The 17,624-nt window shown below is 39.1% G+C and overlaps 1 protein-coding gene across 2 annotated transcripts in view; it reads left to right on the top strand.

The window, feature by feature from the left end:
* The window catches only part of GRIA3 (glutamate ionotropic receptor AMPA type subunit 3), a 333,308-nt gene that overhangs the window by 301,891 nt on the left and 13,793 nt on the right, over positions 1-17,624 (top strand). The window contains exons 13-14 of one of the 2 annotated variants that reach the window (XM_030934742.1): positions 5,204-5,451; positions 6,013-6,127. In XM_030934742.1, the coding sequence (XP_030790602.1) occupies positions 5,204-5,451; positions 6,013-6,127 (363 nt within the window). The remainder of the gene's footprint in view (positions 1-5,203; positions 5,452-6,012; positions 6,128-17,624) is intronic. The other variant, XM_030934741.1, reaches the window with a different exon arrangement.

The following is a 17,624-nucleotide window of genomic DNA, read 5'->3' on the forward strand; positions in this document are numbered from 1 at the left end:
ACTAACTGACTTGTCATTTAATGCATTCATTAATATCTGCCACATGTACACCACATGCATTTAAAGGGCCTGCTTCAAGCACTGCTATTTATTCTCCTAGAAATGCATCATTACCTAAAGGAATAAACCTTTTAACCTGTATCAGCAATCAAAGAGCTCAAGTAAACGATGAAGTAAATGAGTCCAAATTATAGTGCACTTGGATCAGAAATCATGGACCCCTTTGCCCTTGGCTTATAAATTTATCTTTGGAAGCAATGGCCTGTTTGCAAATAGTGCAAAAGACAAATATGTCTGAAGTCTCCCCTTTCTGGACCCCTACTTTGTATTCAGGTCTGGTTAGGCCAAGATGAAGAACACAAAACAGCTCTTTATAAATGCACAAAAATGCATACCCACTACGGAGTTTTCTATAATGCCAAAAAAAACTGGAAATTATCTAAGAGCCCTTCAAAAGGCATTGGGTAAATAAAACATAGTGTGTTCATAGATTGAAGAGCTATGCAGCCATTATAAAGGAAATATGCTTATTCTAGTAAAAGTATAAAAAGGTGCAAGGGAATAGTAAAGACTAAATTCAGTATAGTGGTTACTTTTGGTGAGTAGAGAGGAATATGTATTTAGGGAGAGGTAGATCAGCAGACTAACTGATTTCATAATGTTTAATTTGTTAAGCTTTATGGCAGGTACACAGGTGTTTTTACATTATTTTTATATATTTCTGTGTATCAAATTATTTACTATTTTTTAATTCTTTGGGTAACCAACTAGGAAATGTCTACTGAAATAAAGTCCTTAACAATGTATTTCATTACAATGTTTAAAAATTGTTGCCGGGCGCGGTGGCTCAAGCCTGTAATCCCAGCACTTTGGGAGGCGGAGACGGGCGGATCACGAGGTCAGGAGATCGAGACCATCCTGGCTAACACGGTGAAACCCCGTCTCTACTAAAAATACAAAAAACTAGCCAGGCGAGGTGGCAGGCGCCTGTAGTCCCAGCTACTCGGGAGGCTGAGGCAGGAGAATGGCGTAAACCCGGGAGGTGGAGCTTGCAGTGAGCTGAGATCCGGCCACTGCACTCCAGCCTGGGCGACAGAGTGAGACTCCGTCTCAAAATAAAAAATAAAAAAAAAAAATTGTTTTACGTGTCAAAAGAGGATAATGTAATAGAGAATGAGCATACATGACTATGGGTGAGATTTTAATCTTAGAAGGCCTTGATTGTTAGGGATTATTTGGGGGGAAGTTATTGATGTGGGCATCAAAGGCAGACTAAGTAGCATTTAAAAAGAGGATTGAAAAGCATATATCCAAATTGGTTTAGCAAGGTACTCAGTGATTTTTAGAAAAATTTCAGCTCTAGAATTCTACAGTGCTATAAAGATAGTGCTGGTAGCCATTTTTACCTGAACTTCTGATATCTTTGACCAGCAATCTGGTTGTCACTATGGTCAAGCCTAAGCTTCAGTTACTAAGAAAACATATCTTTAGTCTGTCATGTAGAGAACAATTTGCTGGCTGCCAAGAGGGCTAGAAAAATTAATAAGGCATGGACTTTGTCCTCGAGAAACACTCAAGTAACAGGGGAAGAGAGACACATAGTCAACTCACCCTACTGCAATTAAGCTCTATAGCAAAGATATGAGGAAATGGCTTTGGGAGGACATCCAAAGAAGCACTTCTGTGGGGGCAGGAAAGGGTTAGGAAAGACTTCACAGAAGACATGACATCTGCTCTGGATCTTGTAGATGAATAAGGTAATTTAAGCAGAAACAAAAGCATAACCAAAGGCATAAGACATGGAAGTGGCTTATTTCAGTGACTAGTGAGTAGCCCAGCATGACCTAATCACAGGAGAGTATAGCCAAGATCATAAGCACTCTTGAATATCATACATAAGAGTTTGGATTTTTTTTTTTTTTTTCCTGTAGGTATTAGGGAACTATCCGAAGATTTTGAAGAATGAAGTAACTTGATTAAGTTTGCATTTTGGAAGAATCACTGGAGGATAAATTGAAGAGAGAGATGAAGCAGGGAGGTCAGTTAGGAAGCAAGATAGTCTAGACAAAACAATGATGGAGAAGGGAGGGCAATGGTAATGAGAATGAAAAGAAGATGAGAGGACAGATTCTAAAGGCGTTACCATATTAGAAAAAAATATGGCAGAATGAGGAAGTGAGGGAAAAGTAAAACCAAACCCTTTAGCTTGGAGGTTAGATGGTTTACTGATAGAATGTAGAAGGAAACCCAGGCTTTACAAGGTATATAATATAGATTTGGTTGGGAAAAGTTTAATCTGAAAATGTCTACAGGACCATCAGGTGGAGATGTCCATCATCAGGGCTTGTTTGCTATCTTTGCAAAACACATTGGGAATCCAGCCTCTTCTTTCCACCTCCATTGCTCCCACCCTAGTCCAAGCCACAGTCATCTCTCCTCCGGACTATTAGAATAGCCTCCTAACTAATTTCCCTTTCTTCCACTCTGACCCAACTTATAGTCTATTCTCCATATGGCAAAGAGAGTAATCCTTTAAAACTTTAAGTAAGATCTTATCACACTGCTCATCAAAATCTTCCAATAGTCTCCTATAACAGGTAAAATAAATCCAAACTTTTTACCATGACCTACAGAGCCCTACAGGATCTGGCCTCTGATTATCCACCTAAGCTCATTTCCTACCGCTCTCCCTTTTTCTCATTTAATTTCAGCCACAGTGACTTCCTTTGCTATAATTTGTGCAAACCAAATGTGTTCCCATCTCAGTGAAGAGTTTCACTGACTCTGTGAGGGCTTCCATGAGGGTCTGATTGCCATAAACACAATGCTTAATGTCCATGGTGATCCAGCTGGGTGAGGTGGCTCACACCAGTAATCCCATCACTTTGCCAGGTGAAGGTGGGAGGATTGCTTGAGGCCAGCAATTTGAGTCCATGGTGATCGTTCTGGAAGTTCCAGCCCCACTGGACTTATTTGGGCAGGCCCAAGCAGGCCCCAAGAAAGATGCAACAAAGCCGGCCAAAGTCTAGAGAAGGGCAACTAAATAAATAATCAAGAAAGTTGAGGTGGGGGCCAGGAAACCCCACAAAAAGACATTTGAAAACATGGTATATGTTTATGGTTTCTGCCATGCTATCTCGACCTCTGGTCAAGTATCACCTTAGATTTTTTTTCTACGATTTTCATTCCTAAGGACCTAGCTCCCAAGTCAATTGGATGTTTTCGAGTCATTGAGTCTACAGTTCTTTTATAGTCTCCAGAATGACTAACATAGGGCTAGAGGCACAGTAAGCATTTAATACATGTTCTAGGGACCACCTGAATTGATATGAAATTTAATGGGATTATATGCAAAATTCAAAGAGGTAAAGATGAAAGAGACTTGACTTGGCAGAAAGAGCTGTTTTGGTTTGGCCTCAACCTGAGTTGAGGGAAAGACTCTATTCACTCTATTATATTTTTCCAGTGCTTCTCAATTAAAAAAAAATTTGTTGAAAGGATAGAGGAATGGCTAAATATATTAATGCAAACTCAAGCAGCATTGGTAGAAAATAATGCTCCAGGCCATGTGCTCACGCCTGTAATCCCAACACTTTGGGAGGCTGAGGAGGGAGATTCACTTGAGCCCAGGAGTTTGAGATCAGCCTGGGCAACATAGTGAGACCTTGTCTCTACAAAAAAATAAACAAAATTAGCTGGGTTTAGTGGTGCACACTTGTAGTCCCAGGTATTCAGGAGGCTGATGCAGGAGGATCACTTCAGCCTGGGAGGTCAAGGCTGCAGTGAACTAAGGTCACAGCACTGCACTCCAGTCTGGGTGACAGAGAGAGAGAGAGAGAGAAAGGAAAAGAAAGAGAGAAAAAAAAGAAAGAAGAAAGAAAGAAAGAAAGAAAGAAAGAAAAGAAAGAAAGAAAGAAAGAAAGAAAGAAAGAAAGAAAGAAAGAAAGAAAGAAAGAAAAGAAAGAAAGAGAAAGAAAGAAAGAAAGAAAGAGAGAGAGAGAGAGAAAGAAGAAAGAGAGAAAGAAAGAAAGAAAGAAAGAAAGAAAGAAAGAAAGAAAGAAAGAAAGAAAGAAAGAAAGAGAGAGAGAGAGAGAAAGAAAGAAAGAAAGAAAGAAAGAAAGAAGAAAAAAATGCTCTAAAACAAGAAGCAAAAGTTTTGGGTTTTTTTCATTCTGTTCTGGTCATTTATTTGGGGTACCATGTCTATTTCTAAACACTCCAATTAGAGACAGACATTACCAACTACAATGTGCCTACGAGTGGAAAACCAAAGTTGTGAGAGTTCTGGAAACAATATCAGAGTTTCACCTGATGAAGAGATGAGAAGGGGACATAATAAAGGCCTTTCAATAATTAAAGAACCGTTGTACATAAAAAAAGAACCGTTGTAAAAAGGGACAGAATTATTTTACATAGCTCTAGGGGATAGTACCAGGGGGTGAGGGGCATGGATTAAAATACTACCTATTGAATACAATATTCACAAACTAGGTGGCAGGATCCGTACTCCATACCTTAGCATCACACAATATTCCTATGTAACACATCTGCAAATGTACCCCCTGTGTCTAAAATAAATGTTGAAATTGTAAAAAGGAATGGGAGCTATAGAAAAACAAAGATCATCTTAGAATAAGGAAGTACTTTCTTATGATAATTGATGTTCCATGCTGGAGTGGGCTGACTGAAATGGCTGTACACTACCTTACAATGGTCTTTGATTAGGCATATCCTGCTATGATTAGATAAACATAGCAGGATATTGTAGAGGAGATTTTTTCATTGAGAGGAAGATTGAACTAAGAAAGTGTTTTTCAAATAAGATTGCAACCAATTAGTGGAGTCATGGAATCCATTTAGTGGGTCCTGAGCAACATTGTTTAAAATGAATTAGAATAGAATAGAAAATATCAGAGAGCATCACACATAGCAAGGGTGAGTGTCGTTTTGAGAACTTGTTTTGGAAACAATGTTTACATATGTATAAATGTGTCTACTAGGTTGCAGTGTAACGTTGAGAACTTGTTTTGGAAACAATGTTTACATATGTATAAATGTGTCTACTAGGTTGCAGTGTAACGTGTTTTTTATTACTGTGGATTGCAATGAATTAAAAAACAAAACAAAAAAAAAAACTACTGCACTAACCCTCCTCCAGATTGAATATCTGGCAGCTCTAAGAATTCTTATCTCTTTGGTGCAGAGATCCAAAATTGCTGTGTATGAGAAAATGTGGTCTTACATGAAATCAGCGGAGCCATCTGTGTTTACCAAAACAACAGCAGACGGAGTGGCCCGAGTGCGAAAGTCCAAGGGAAAGTTCGCCTTCCTGCTGGAGTCAACCATGAATGAGTACATTGAGCAGAGAAAACCATGTGATACGATGAAAGTTGGTGGAAATCTGGATTCCAAAGGCTATGGTGTGGCAACCCCTAAAGGCTCAGCATTAAGGTGGGTGGAATAATATAACAATATCCGTGTTGTTATAGTATTCCACCTACCCTGATGCATTTTGTTGTCATTTTCTTTCTTGTGGATTTTGAGGTAACTTTTAAAAGTTTAAAATCTACAATATTCCATGGAGTTAAATAAGACGGTAAATTATGGTTTCATCTATTTAATGCATCCATTTTTTTTAATGTTCTCTCTCTGTGTTGTCCTCTCTGACTGTTTGTTGCTGTTTTAATTTTACAGTTCAACGGCTTTTTCAATTTAAATGGTAAAAGCCAAGTTATGGTGCCATATGTGACGAATGTTAATTGCATGGATGTGGTGTTCTTGTTACTTTTTTTCTCAAAGACAATTTCCCCATCCCGCACACTTCAGTTTTGAGCAAATGTTATCCTCCATGCCACCTTCCAATATTTAACCCTGTATTTGCTGTACAGACATTTTTATAGCTCCACGTTCTGTGAAATTTAGCCAATTTGTCCTCTTGTGCTCCTTTTTATACGTTAACGATTTCCTAAGCATTTGTGCATTTTCTTACAAGTTATGTTTTATCGTTTCAAGAAATGCTGTTAACCTGGCAGTATTAAAACTGAATGAGCAAGGCCTCTTGGACAAATTGAAAAACAAATGGTGGTACGACAAAGGAGAGTGCGGCAGCGGGGGCGGTGACTCCAAGGTCAGCCTCAATGTCACCACAACCGGGTACCCTTAGTGACGAGTAATCGGCAAGACTGTTATCTTATTATTGAGGAGAGAGCACAAGACTCACACATAAAGTGGAATGACCAGGTTATTCCCCTGCCTGGCAGCTTTGGGAAACAAAAAGGCTTTAGGGCACTGCCCACATTTTTGATCTAACTTGGGTCCCTTCTTAAACTCCCAGACAGAGGCTCCAACCACACCTTTTCCCTTCCTTCACCCACCAGATTGGTTGCCTTATGAAAGCCATGATGTGGGTTTCAATGCCCTAGGCTTTCAAGAGTCCAAGGCTTTCCTGTGAGACTGTCCCCGCCTGCCTCATTTGAGTGGTATGAAAAATCAGATCCATCTACTGAAAAGTCAGGGCATAGCCTTTGTTTTTCTAGGTTGTGATGGTTGCTCACAGAGGTTGGTTGGTTGAGTAAGGGTGGCTTCTTCAATTATGTGTCTGAGCGATGAGATGTTGTTCTCTATATGTGATAGCCCATTTAAGCAGACCCCACTTAACTTGAAAGCCAAATAACAAGCTCGGTTTCAAGTTAAATGGGGTCTTTCTTCAATAGGCCACCCCATATAGAGACTTTGCAGAGATATTTTGTGTATTTAAGCAAGTGCGTCGCCTAACTGTGATACTATATGTATGTATAAATCCCTGATTTAGCTTCTTCTTAGCCATGTTCTTGGTTCAGGTAGGTCTAATTGTTATCCAGGCTGCCATCATGAGAAAACCCATCTTACTTGGCATTCCTTTGACTTCTAATGCTCTTTGGAGCTAGAATGAATGAATAGCCATCATCCAAGCAACAAGAAATAGGGGCAAGCTCAGAAGCCACGATACCAAGTCATGGAAAGACACTTTGGGTAAGTACAGGAGAGGACCTGAAAAAAGAATCCTCCATGGCCCAAGGGGCATGAGAATTATATTGAAGCATGTAAACTCACCTCTTGTACGACCAAGATCCCATGGGCATCTTAAGGTGAAGAACAGTGTTTCCCAACCACAGACCAACAGACAGGCAAGCCAAAACTTTTCTTCTTCAGAGACAATGGTTGCACTTCTGCTCCTCTCTTTCCCTCTCTATCCCTCAGGATCCTGATGGAAAAGTTAGTTTGCCAGTCTGCAAACATAATATGGGTTTGGAAACACTGATCCAGAACACTTTCAAAGAAATAAATTTTAAAAGAACTTTCTTCAGCAAATAATCTTACCAGGCATTGGCATGGCCTTTTGTCGTAAAACCTTGATTAACCAGAACTCACCTAACCAGTACCCCAACTAACTGAATTGCCCCCTCAGTACTTCACATTGATGAGAAAGCAGCAATAGTATTCCAAAAAAGAAGACTGCAAGGAATTGATTTTTTAAAAAATCACTTACCAAGAGATGACCTATGGTTGGGTCACATTCGGCTCTTTCTCCTCTATCTTCTCTCCATCTGGATTGACCCTCAAACGTTAGAGGCTGCTTCCCTGAGGCGAGAAAGTAGATAGAAGCATTTTAAGAAAAACTGTTATTAGCCAACAATGAACAAAATGAGTGTTCTTATTGAAAATTCCATTCATCCCTTATGGATTCCAATTAATCAAGGTTTTACTATGTGTCAAAAAGCAGTAACTTTCTTTCCCACCAATGTGAACTGATGACACTGACAATTTAGCCAAGCTTTTGGCTCATTTGATATTTACAATGGCCAACTTGATGGTCAAAGTATTTAGCACCTGTCTTCCCAGTCTTTTTCTCATGTTATTAGCACGGAGAACCTAATTGTATCATTGAAGTGAGTTGCAGAATGAAAATTGAGCTGGATTGGATGCATTGCTCTCACGAATTCATCATTCATACTCATCATGGTTAAAACGGAGCCATGGACTGTAACAAGATGACTCTAAAACATCCACATGATGCCAAGTGCTCAGAAGTTTTCAGATAACCAGACGTTTGATGTTATATAAACAAACAAAAAAATCTGCACATATTTGGCTGACTTTTTACTTTTCACCCAGATGTTTTGGTACATGAAGACCCCAAAACTTTAGACCAGCTATTTTTTAATTACAACCAGCAATCAAGCATTTTTTCCTCAGCTAGTACTGCTGCAAAGTTTTTATCAAGTAACTTTATTGACAGCTCACGATTTCCAGATTATCTGAATTTTGATATGCAAATAGAAAAATATTTCAGTAGATCCTAAATGTTTTCAACTTCTCTAACCATAGTGCTACCTGCCAGGCATCTTTCAAATCGCTTTTCTTGGTCATTCCTACAGCCAGTCTTTTGAAATAAGTCAACCCTTTTCTCAACTATGGATAATAATATGATCAGTGCTGCATACCCAACGATTGCTTATTCCATTTCTGGATTACCAAGAAGCTTGCCTTTATCTTCTTCCTTCTTGCTACCTGCTGTTTTCTGAGAGTGAGCAAGAGAAGGGGCAAGAGATGAACGTGAATCTGGTTACCACTACATATCAGTGATGAAAAAAAAATCAGTGGAGAAGGAGGTAGAAATAGCAGTAAAACCTCATTAATTTGGAGCCCTCTGATTAATAATTTGTGATAGACTAGACAGGGACCAGTCTACAAGTTAACTTTATATTATCAGGCATGAGGACAAGAAAGGTTTGTTAAGCAAATGCAGAGTTTAGACTGGAATGTCAGTTGAATTTTTTCTTAAGAGAACAAACCCTTTTCAAATGTTGAAAGCACTTATTAGATATAATCATATTCGTTACATATCTATCTGCTAAAGTAGTTCTCACGAGGATCTCCACTAAGGCAATGTTTTATAGTCAGTCTGAATTACAAAATAGACTTAAAGAAATAAAATTGTCATTCTTCAAACCTATTTTGTAATACAGGACTTGCTTTATTCATTCAGACAATCCTTTCCCTCTGTTCCTCGAAATCAGTGAGGTTTTACTGTATTAGCAAAATGGCTTGAGATTTACATCTCTTCATTGTGTCCCATCTCGTTAACATGACAACTGACTGTTAAATATACCATCATTTCACAGAGAAAGTGAGATCCAGAGATGGTGATGACTTTGAGAAGGTCACACAGCTAATGCTGTCATAAATCTCTGCTGACTTTCATAGTCACCTCTTGTGATAATATTGCAGATGGCAATTTAGCACTACCACCTATCCAATGAGCAATGTGAATCTGATTGCATGTGATACGTTTCCATAAGAATCAGGTTCATTCACAACTACCTTGGTTACTAGGCAAATGGCATATTTAAGCTGTTCCAGCCCTCAGTACTGATTACTAAAAATGACAATAATCACAACGCCTGACATTTATAAGTGCTTTTATTTTTTCAAAAACACTTTCAGGCCCATTATCTCTGAAACCAGGAGAGGGAGAAATACCTGTATCACTTATCTTTCTGTCTCTCTCTCTCTCTCTCTCGCAACCTTTAAATAATGATAAACAGGCAATTATGTTAAGTCATTGACTTTTTCTTCCCTGGCATGAGACATTACACATTCTGAGATTAGTCTAGAAAAGTTACCATACTATGGAAAGAAACAGAAAATTTTCAGGTTGTCGTAAACGTGCATGAGCTTAAACTAATAAAACTAATGTTTTATTATTTTATTTTATTTTTATGGATACAAGGAATTAAGAACAAAGTCAGTCTCTGAGGCAGCCCCTGAACCAGACCTACAAGCTGGAACCAGAATACTCCTTGGCTTTCCCAATTTCCCAAACCTGAGCTAATAGGACCTAAACAAAACAGACTTGATCATTCCTTGATGAACTGTAAATGCACATGCAAGGATCATGTAAATTAGAGCTGTGGTTTGGGAATTTTTAACCTGCAAATCACCCTTTTGTGTTCATGCTTTATGACAATGTGTGTGCAGATGCAGTAATTAAGAGCCAGTAGGTTGTTTCAGCAATAAACCCAGATCACCAGGGGTTTGTGACATAGCCAGCGAAAGTCTATCACTGTAAATCACAACAGAATGGAGGATTTATGTGTAGAACTACCACATAGGCACATCAGTCTCCTTCTGCAGCTGCCTGTCCCCTCAAATGTTTGTGTTCTCATTCACCCTACTTCATTCCCTTAATCTTGGGTAAAGGGCACCAGCTTTGCTTTCCCGTCTAGCCTTACCTTACTAGACAGGGTAGGGTCAGTGAAACGAGCTATTTGTGACTGAGGTGGAAAGTTATTAACAAACCCTACCCAACCTCACCATAGAATTATACCAGACTTTAGTCCTCTCCAGGGATTAAAATAGACTCCCAGTGTCCCTATATTCCAAGATGAAAATCAGCACATGTGTACTCTTGGGAACATTGTAACAGAATATTTAAAGGGACCATTCTGAGCCCCTTGACTGCAATGAGAATTGTAGGATAGGTGGGTGCCTTAACTTGAAAGGCATATAAGGACATGAGGGAGGAGGATAGGATGTGCAATTGAACCTCCATTATTTAAATAAATGGTAAGATGCTTGTTGTGACTTATAGAATATTGATAGAGAAATGCAGTTTTACTATATCTTCAAAAATATATAGGAACTAGAATAAACTGACCAATGTGATGCTAGGAAAAAACATAGGGAATTTGTTTAAATCGTTTCAAAAAATGCCTGCAATTAAAATCAGTGATGTTTCTTTTCACACGGGTGCTCCTGAGGTACCTAAAAAGAGTTTGTTCTCTGAAGAAATTAAAACATGTTCTCCCTATCACTAGCTATCTTTGTTTTTTTAAATCCCATGCATTTGCTTAGCAAGTCTTCTATTCAAAGATAGTAAAAAGTTACAGTCTCGGACAGCCCATTTCCAAAATCCCTCAGCTTCATATTTGGCGGTACATAGATGAATGAGGTTATACTGTATTTCCCATTGGTATACATGAGATCTTAAGTTTTGTGTGTATTTCTTCTTCTTCCATGTATGTCTACAATTCTCCTCTCCTATGCCACCGTCTCTTAACCACTTCTCTTCCACACCCAGAATTCTTTGACTTTCTTGGGCCGTGGGTAATGGATATGAATCTGCATCTGCCTTTGCCTGCAACAAAATGGACCTTTTATTGGCAGGAGCCATCCCTAAAGGTTGACATTTCGGATACTCAGGGTTAAGATGGATCCCAATGACTCTTTATTGACACTGTTATGTGTGTAGGCAAGAATCATTACAGATCGATGGCACTTCCTGGGTCTTAGCAGAAGTTCCTGTGAATCCCCAAGACTCTGGTTTGGGATCGAGGAGTAGGGTGAGTATATTGTGCTCTTCGTTGGTTTGCATGATTCTATGCTGGTACTGCCTCCTGGAAGTATGAAGAACCTGACAGTTTTCTTTCCTGGTAGTCACTAAATTTGCTCCTTGAACTTACTCAGGTCTTCCTCCCAAGAGCAAATCCTCACTTTCTCTCAAGTGGCTGCTTCAAGCAAGGGACCTGTTGCCTTAAGAACTGAACCAGTCCAATGACTGCCAAAACCATTGATTTTGCCAAATGATATTAAAGAATAAATTTTACCACCGGAAAAAAATGTAATCCAGAAAGAAAACATTTTTAAAAAGTAATTCCATTCTAATGATTTTTTAAAAAATTAACTGTGGCCTTAACATGGTTTCTATGATTACGACATTATTATTTGCCTTTGGTGTTATCCTGATAACATGAATGTGTTTCTTATTGACAAATAATGACCAAATATCCAACACCTGAGCTACAGAAAGAGCACAAGAATGAAAAGCCTGAAGGTAAGAATGCTGTTATACAATTGCCAAGAGCAAAGACACCATTGCAGTGGCAGACAGTGAAATGGTGTATGTTTATTCCCTTTCTGCCCTTTGAAGACCAAATCATTTGGTTTCCTTTCATTTGAAGAGAAGGTTATACGCAATCTCTGAAAGGTAGGACAGCCATGGAAAAGAAACATGAAAAATTGGATGCAATTGAAATATATTTGGTGAGGGTGGGAGTTGGGGTTGGTGGAGCAGGGTGGGGGCAAATTTCTTTTGTGAACAATTGAAATCCATTCTCTTTTGACTTTCTAGAGAGCGGTATAGCATTTGGCCCTTGGCACGTGAGGCTGATCCCCATTGATCAGAAGTGGCAAAAGTGTTGTCCAAGTGCTGGATTCACCTTTTTGCTTAATTTCATCTGGCATTGAAGCAAATATTTCTCAAAATATAGATCTAAGGCAATGGCATTCATATATATATATATATATGTGTGTGTATATATATATATATGTACACACACACACACACATATATGACTATTTGTATGTCCTGTCTAACATCACTGCTGGAAGGGCAGATGTGATGTGTAGATGCTAGAATGCATGCTAAAAGAGGGTGGTATATGCCCTGGCATGGCAACTAGATCTGATTTCAGATCTGATATATAGACTTCATTTGTTGCAATCTAGCTGAAACTGATTATTTTTCTATGAGTCATGGTCAAGGGATGGCTATTGGAGAATAAAGAGGATGCTGGCACCCATCAGATTGAACTCTCAATGCATATTTTGTCTAGGATCAGGGGAATGAGTTAAATATCTTCAGAAACATACATCATGTGAGTTTCTGGTACAGATCTGTTTCTCTCTTCTCATTCTATTCTTCTCTAGGTGCCACTGGAATGAATTAAAGAAAACACACTTATACATAATAAAACCCAACCAATTTGATAGTTTGATTTTTCAAAGGATCTTAAACCAGAGTTTTCAAGTGAATCATACCAATTATGTATTTGAGAAAGTTTCTATGGCCACATTTTGCTCAAAACTTAGCATTTTCCCTGAGCTCCTTCTCTCTGTCAGGGACAAATTGAGTAAGAGGTCTTCCCAGACTATTGGGTTCAACTTCTAGATGGAGAAGTTGAACAGAAGTCCAGTTTGGCAGTTTAGTAGAAATCTATCAGTGAAATACACAGCCTATGGAATCAAGGGGTCTACTTCTCTGTATTTGAGAGGCTGTAATTTAGAAATGTCACTGGCTTTATCCATATGTGTAAGACGCTTCTGGGGCTGCTGCTGCAGCATAGATGCTCATCAATAGATTTCAATCACTAGCATTGTTAGGCCCTTAGTGAAATGACTCACAGCTTTCAATTCTTAATGTTATATGCATGCATTATTGAATTTGCTCTTTGCACTTATATTAAATTATTATCCCAATAGCAAGGAGTTAAATAGGTTTGAGCTACATTTGTGAACTACATGGATATAAACACTCACTCGGAGATGGTTTCTAGCAGCTAAGCACTGCATAACTCTGCAAATCATTGTAGCTGCCCTTGTTAAATGAGGATTATTTGGGTTGCCAGAGTTCAGTAATGCCAGCAGTCATGTATGCCAGCAGTCATGTATGCACATGCTCCCAGGTTGTACAGAAAGCCCAGGCTGATCCAAGGATACAAGGATTGAAATAAAATCCTCATTTTCCTGGAAGCCTACATTCAGGAACCCCTGTGAAAACAAAGGGATAGAGATTTGTTTTAAAGGACTTCAGACACTAGTGTACTCAAGGGCATATTTTGAACTGCCATGGCCTCAAACAGCTGCTATACGGAGAGAGAAATCCCTTCATTATACATATTCCAGGTTAATCTACAGAAAGGAATGTAAAGTACCACATAGTAAATTCTTTAATCCAGCAAATATTCTTCTTTTGCTTGATCATCGATTGGCTTCAACTTAATAAAGCAAGACCAACCTGGGCAGAGATGTCTGCGACTGCCTGCCTGTACATGCCTGTTATGTGCTGGGTGATGCTGGGGCTTTTCCAGAGAATGCTAGAGAGGCAAGTGAGTGATTTGGAAAGATGCCTTGTCATCGTGAAAACTTGAAACATCTTCAGTAAAAGAGTTAGCAAAAGAGAGGATGGCTGTTCTCCCTCCATTGGGCCAAAGATATTTCTAAAAAATTGTTCCCAAAAGATCTAGATACCAAGAAGCAAGTGTTAGTAACTTAGAGCAAGGGTTTGGTTAAGGGATAGGGTGAGGCAGGGGCTTCCAGCTTAGGCCGTGATAAGTTTCCATTCTCATCATCCAGATAATGTGTTATCAGAGCAGATTTCTAATTGACTGTGCAAATGCACCACCCTTGCTCATATATTTCTTTTACTTCTCTGTGATCTCCTTGTCTTTCTCCATAACCTACATATTTACACATATATCTATCTCTCCTAAGGGCACCGTTGAGGATCTTCTGGAATCATTAATTAAACAGACATTTGCTCTTTAGGTGTCCCTGCTCTGAAAGGAGAAGTGAAGCCATTTAGAGTAGCATATATCCCATAGTATTTCAGGGGACTAAATCATACTACACCCTGGGTTCTGATATTTTTCAGGCCCAGAGCCATATTGACAGTATAGATTCCTCTCTTTACCCTTTCAGGATCACCAGATTATTTCACAGAATCAACTTGGTAATTAATTCACAAGACCCAATTTTCCTTCTTTTCCCCTAAGCTCAGCACCTTCACATCATTCTCTTCACCATTTCCTTGTTCATAATAAGGAATCCAACCTGGTTCTAAGCTACTATTTACTATTTACTATTTTAGGTATTTCCTGAAATTAAAACTTTAAAATAAATTAAGCAGTTCTTTTGAAATATATCAAAAGTTTTATTTATTTTGTTTCTTTAAAAAAATTAAGTTTCAGCCAGGCGCGGTGGCTCACGCCTGTAATCCCAGCACTTTGGGAGGCTGAGGTGGGCAAATCACTAGGTCAAGAGATCGAGACCATCCTGGCCAACATGGTGAAACCCCATCTCTACTAAAAATATAAAAAATTAGCTGGACATGGTGGCATGTGCCTGTAGTCTCAGCTACTTGGAAGGCTGAGGCAGAAGGATCGCTTGAACCCTGGAGGTGGAGGTTGCAGTGAGCCGAGATCGCGCCACTGCACTCCAGCCTGGCAACAGAGCAAGACTCTGTCTCAAAAATAAAAATAAAAAATAAAAAATAAAAAATTAAGTTTCTACTTTCACAGAAAAAAAAAATCAATGGCATTCTTATCCTAAAGCTGTCTCCATATGTACGGTTGGCCATCACTAAGATAACATTGATTCTTTAAAATGGCTGGTTGGTACAACCCAGGAACTGAGCCTGGAATCCAGGTGACCACCAGCTGGCAGGTGGAGGCCTTGGATTGTGAGCAGTCTTAGTAGCTGAGTTAGTGGCAGGTGTGGATTGTAGAGATAAGCAGAAATTTTTATAATCCAGTAATGTTTTCTTCAAAAACTAACTCATTATCAAAGTATATAAAAAACAGACAGATGTAATTCCATGACTGTTCCCCACACTCAGAAATCATCACTGAGACACAATTCAGCATTAACTTCACATACTTTTAAATGACTATCTAATTCCCATTTCTCTCTCTCCATCTGATCAACAATCCATATGCATTTTTATGACTTACACGCCACAAAATGTTTTCCTAGGGGAACCTTACACTCTTCCACCCCAACTCAAACATTTTTTTAGACAAAATAGAACAAAGAGTGGTAGTTTATAAATATTTACTCTTTGTTTCATTTCCCATTTCTCAGAAAGATTTGTATTTTAACAAAGCATGTCACTTAAAGATGTGAAATTCTCACAGTGGAATTTCAGCTGCCATTGAGATAAATATTTTTGGACAGAGGGATGTTCCCAGTCCTCCTGAAATTATGTCACAAAGCACTCCTGTTTTCTCCCGAAGCCTGCTGACCCATGTCTTTGTCTTAGGAGGGCTCTACTCAGCAAAAAGTTCATAGCAAGCCCTTCAGAGGGGAGAATGCCTGACTAATTTCCACGATAGGAATCTGACCTACTTTGTTTAATTCTTTCTGTTCTCTATTGAGGTGAGTACAATAAATATTTCTGACTTATAATTCTCTTAGGTACCAGTTAAGGGCCTGCAGTAATTGCTGTGAAACATTACACTGGAGACATATTGCTGCACCACAGTAAAAGGCCCCAGCTGCAAAATATGCCCTTGCTAGATTGATAGTTATTTGGAGTGTGGGGGTCCCTAAAGGAAAATAAAATCATCACAAATATCTAAGCCTGAAGAGCAAAAATAAAGAGGGATGCTACCCTTTTGTGTATTCCACTGGAGAATGTACAGAACACAGGTCAATGTATATTAATCGGCCTTTTGACCTGCCCCATAAGTTGCTGCAGAGGCTTGTGCAAATTGCTTAACGTATGTGTGCCTCAATTTCTTTATGTATTAAATAGACACCATAAATCTACCTTCTTAGGGTGATCATGAAACCTGACCAATAATTATAATCATAATAATAAGTATGTAAACATACTAGGTTGAAAAACAAAATGCTAAAAGAGTTATTGATTTGACAAGTATTTATTAAGAAAGATATCCTAAATGGAGATACAAATACACAAGCCATGTTCCCTGCCCTTGAGAAGCACACAGTGTAGTGGGAGACATAAGACATAGGCATAAATAATAAGGCAAGGTAGAAGTGATGGAGGAGACAGAAAACATTGAAGAGCAAAAATAGCTTCATGGAGAAAATGACATTCAAAATGATCAAATGCCCACCTATTTCCACTTCCTTCAAAATACCAATGTGTAAGAGTGTGTGTGTATGTGTGTGTGTGCGTGTGTGTGTGTGTGTGTGTGTGTTGGGGAGAGGGTGTCAGTACCTTCAGTTGGTTAGGATTGGGCTAGATAACACATCTAATAAGGTACAGTAAGAAAGAAAACTATGTGGACAAAAGCAGTTTTCCTCTGCCATCTCAGAAATTTAGTCTACCCCACAGCAACATGGAGTTCTAGGAGATTTGGATTTTAAAGTACTTTCTTTTCTTGGCATCTATTGTAACCTTGTTAAGTGGTATTATCTGTGATTTCTGATTACAGCTTTTATGCTTGTTGGCCGTGCTGCTGCTTGAAATGTTTGTTTTTCTCCCTCATTTTTATTTAGAAGTTCCCAAAAGCACATTGGTTCCCCTCCAGGTTTCATAAACCCTGTGATTAATTTTCTGATCCAAGGCTAAACTTCTAACAGTAGGTCATTTGTCAAAATTCTCTAAAGTCCTATGGTATCTCACAGGAGGTCTGGATACTCAAAGGCAGGATTTCTCAACTTTGGCACTACTGACATTTGGTGCCAAATAATTCTTTGTTGTGGGGGTTGTCCTGTACATTGTAGGGATATTTAGCAGCATCCCTGGCCTCTCCCGACTGGATGCCTGTAGCATCCCCCAGCCCCCACCTAGGTGTGACAACAAAAAATGATTCCAGACATTGCCAAATGTCCCCTGGAGGACAAAATGGCCTCTGGTTGAAAACTGTTGTTCTAAAGTAACCTACACTGTAATGGTGTAGGCCATGGGAGTGAAGAGCAGTTACCAGAGCCAGTTCGTGGAAGCCACTAGATGGCCTAAGGCAGGGATAAGCCTTTGTTCAGAAGTAGGATGCTGAGTCACCGATGTACTGAGCCTGGGTTTTGGCAAGAGTGGACAGTGGCAGTCCAGCATG

Source organism: Rhinopithecus roxellana, chromosome 7, assembly GCF_007565055.1.
Source record: "Rhinopithecus roxellana isolate Shanxi Qingling chromosome 7, ASM756505v1, whole genome shotgun sequence".
Taxonomy (NCBI): domain Eukaryota; kingdom Metazoa; phylum Chordata; class Mammalia; order Primates; family Cercopithecidae; genus Rhinopithecus; species Rhinopithecus roxellana.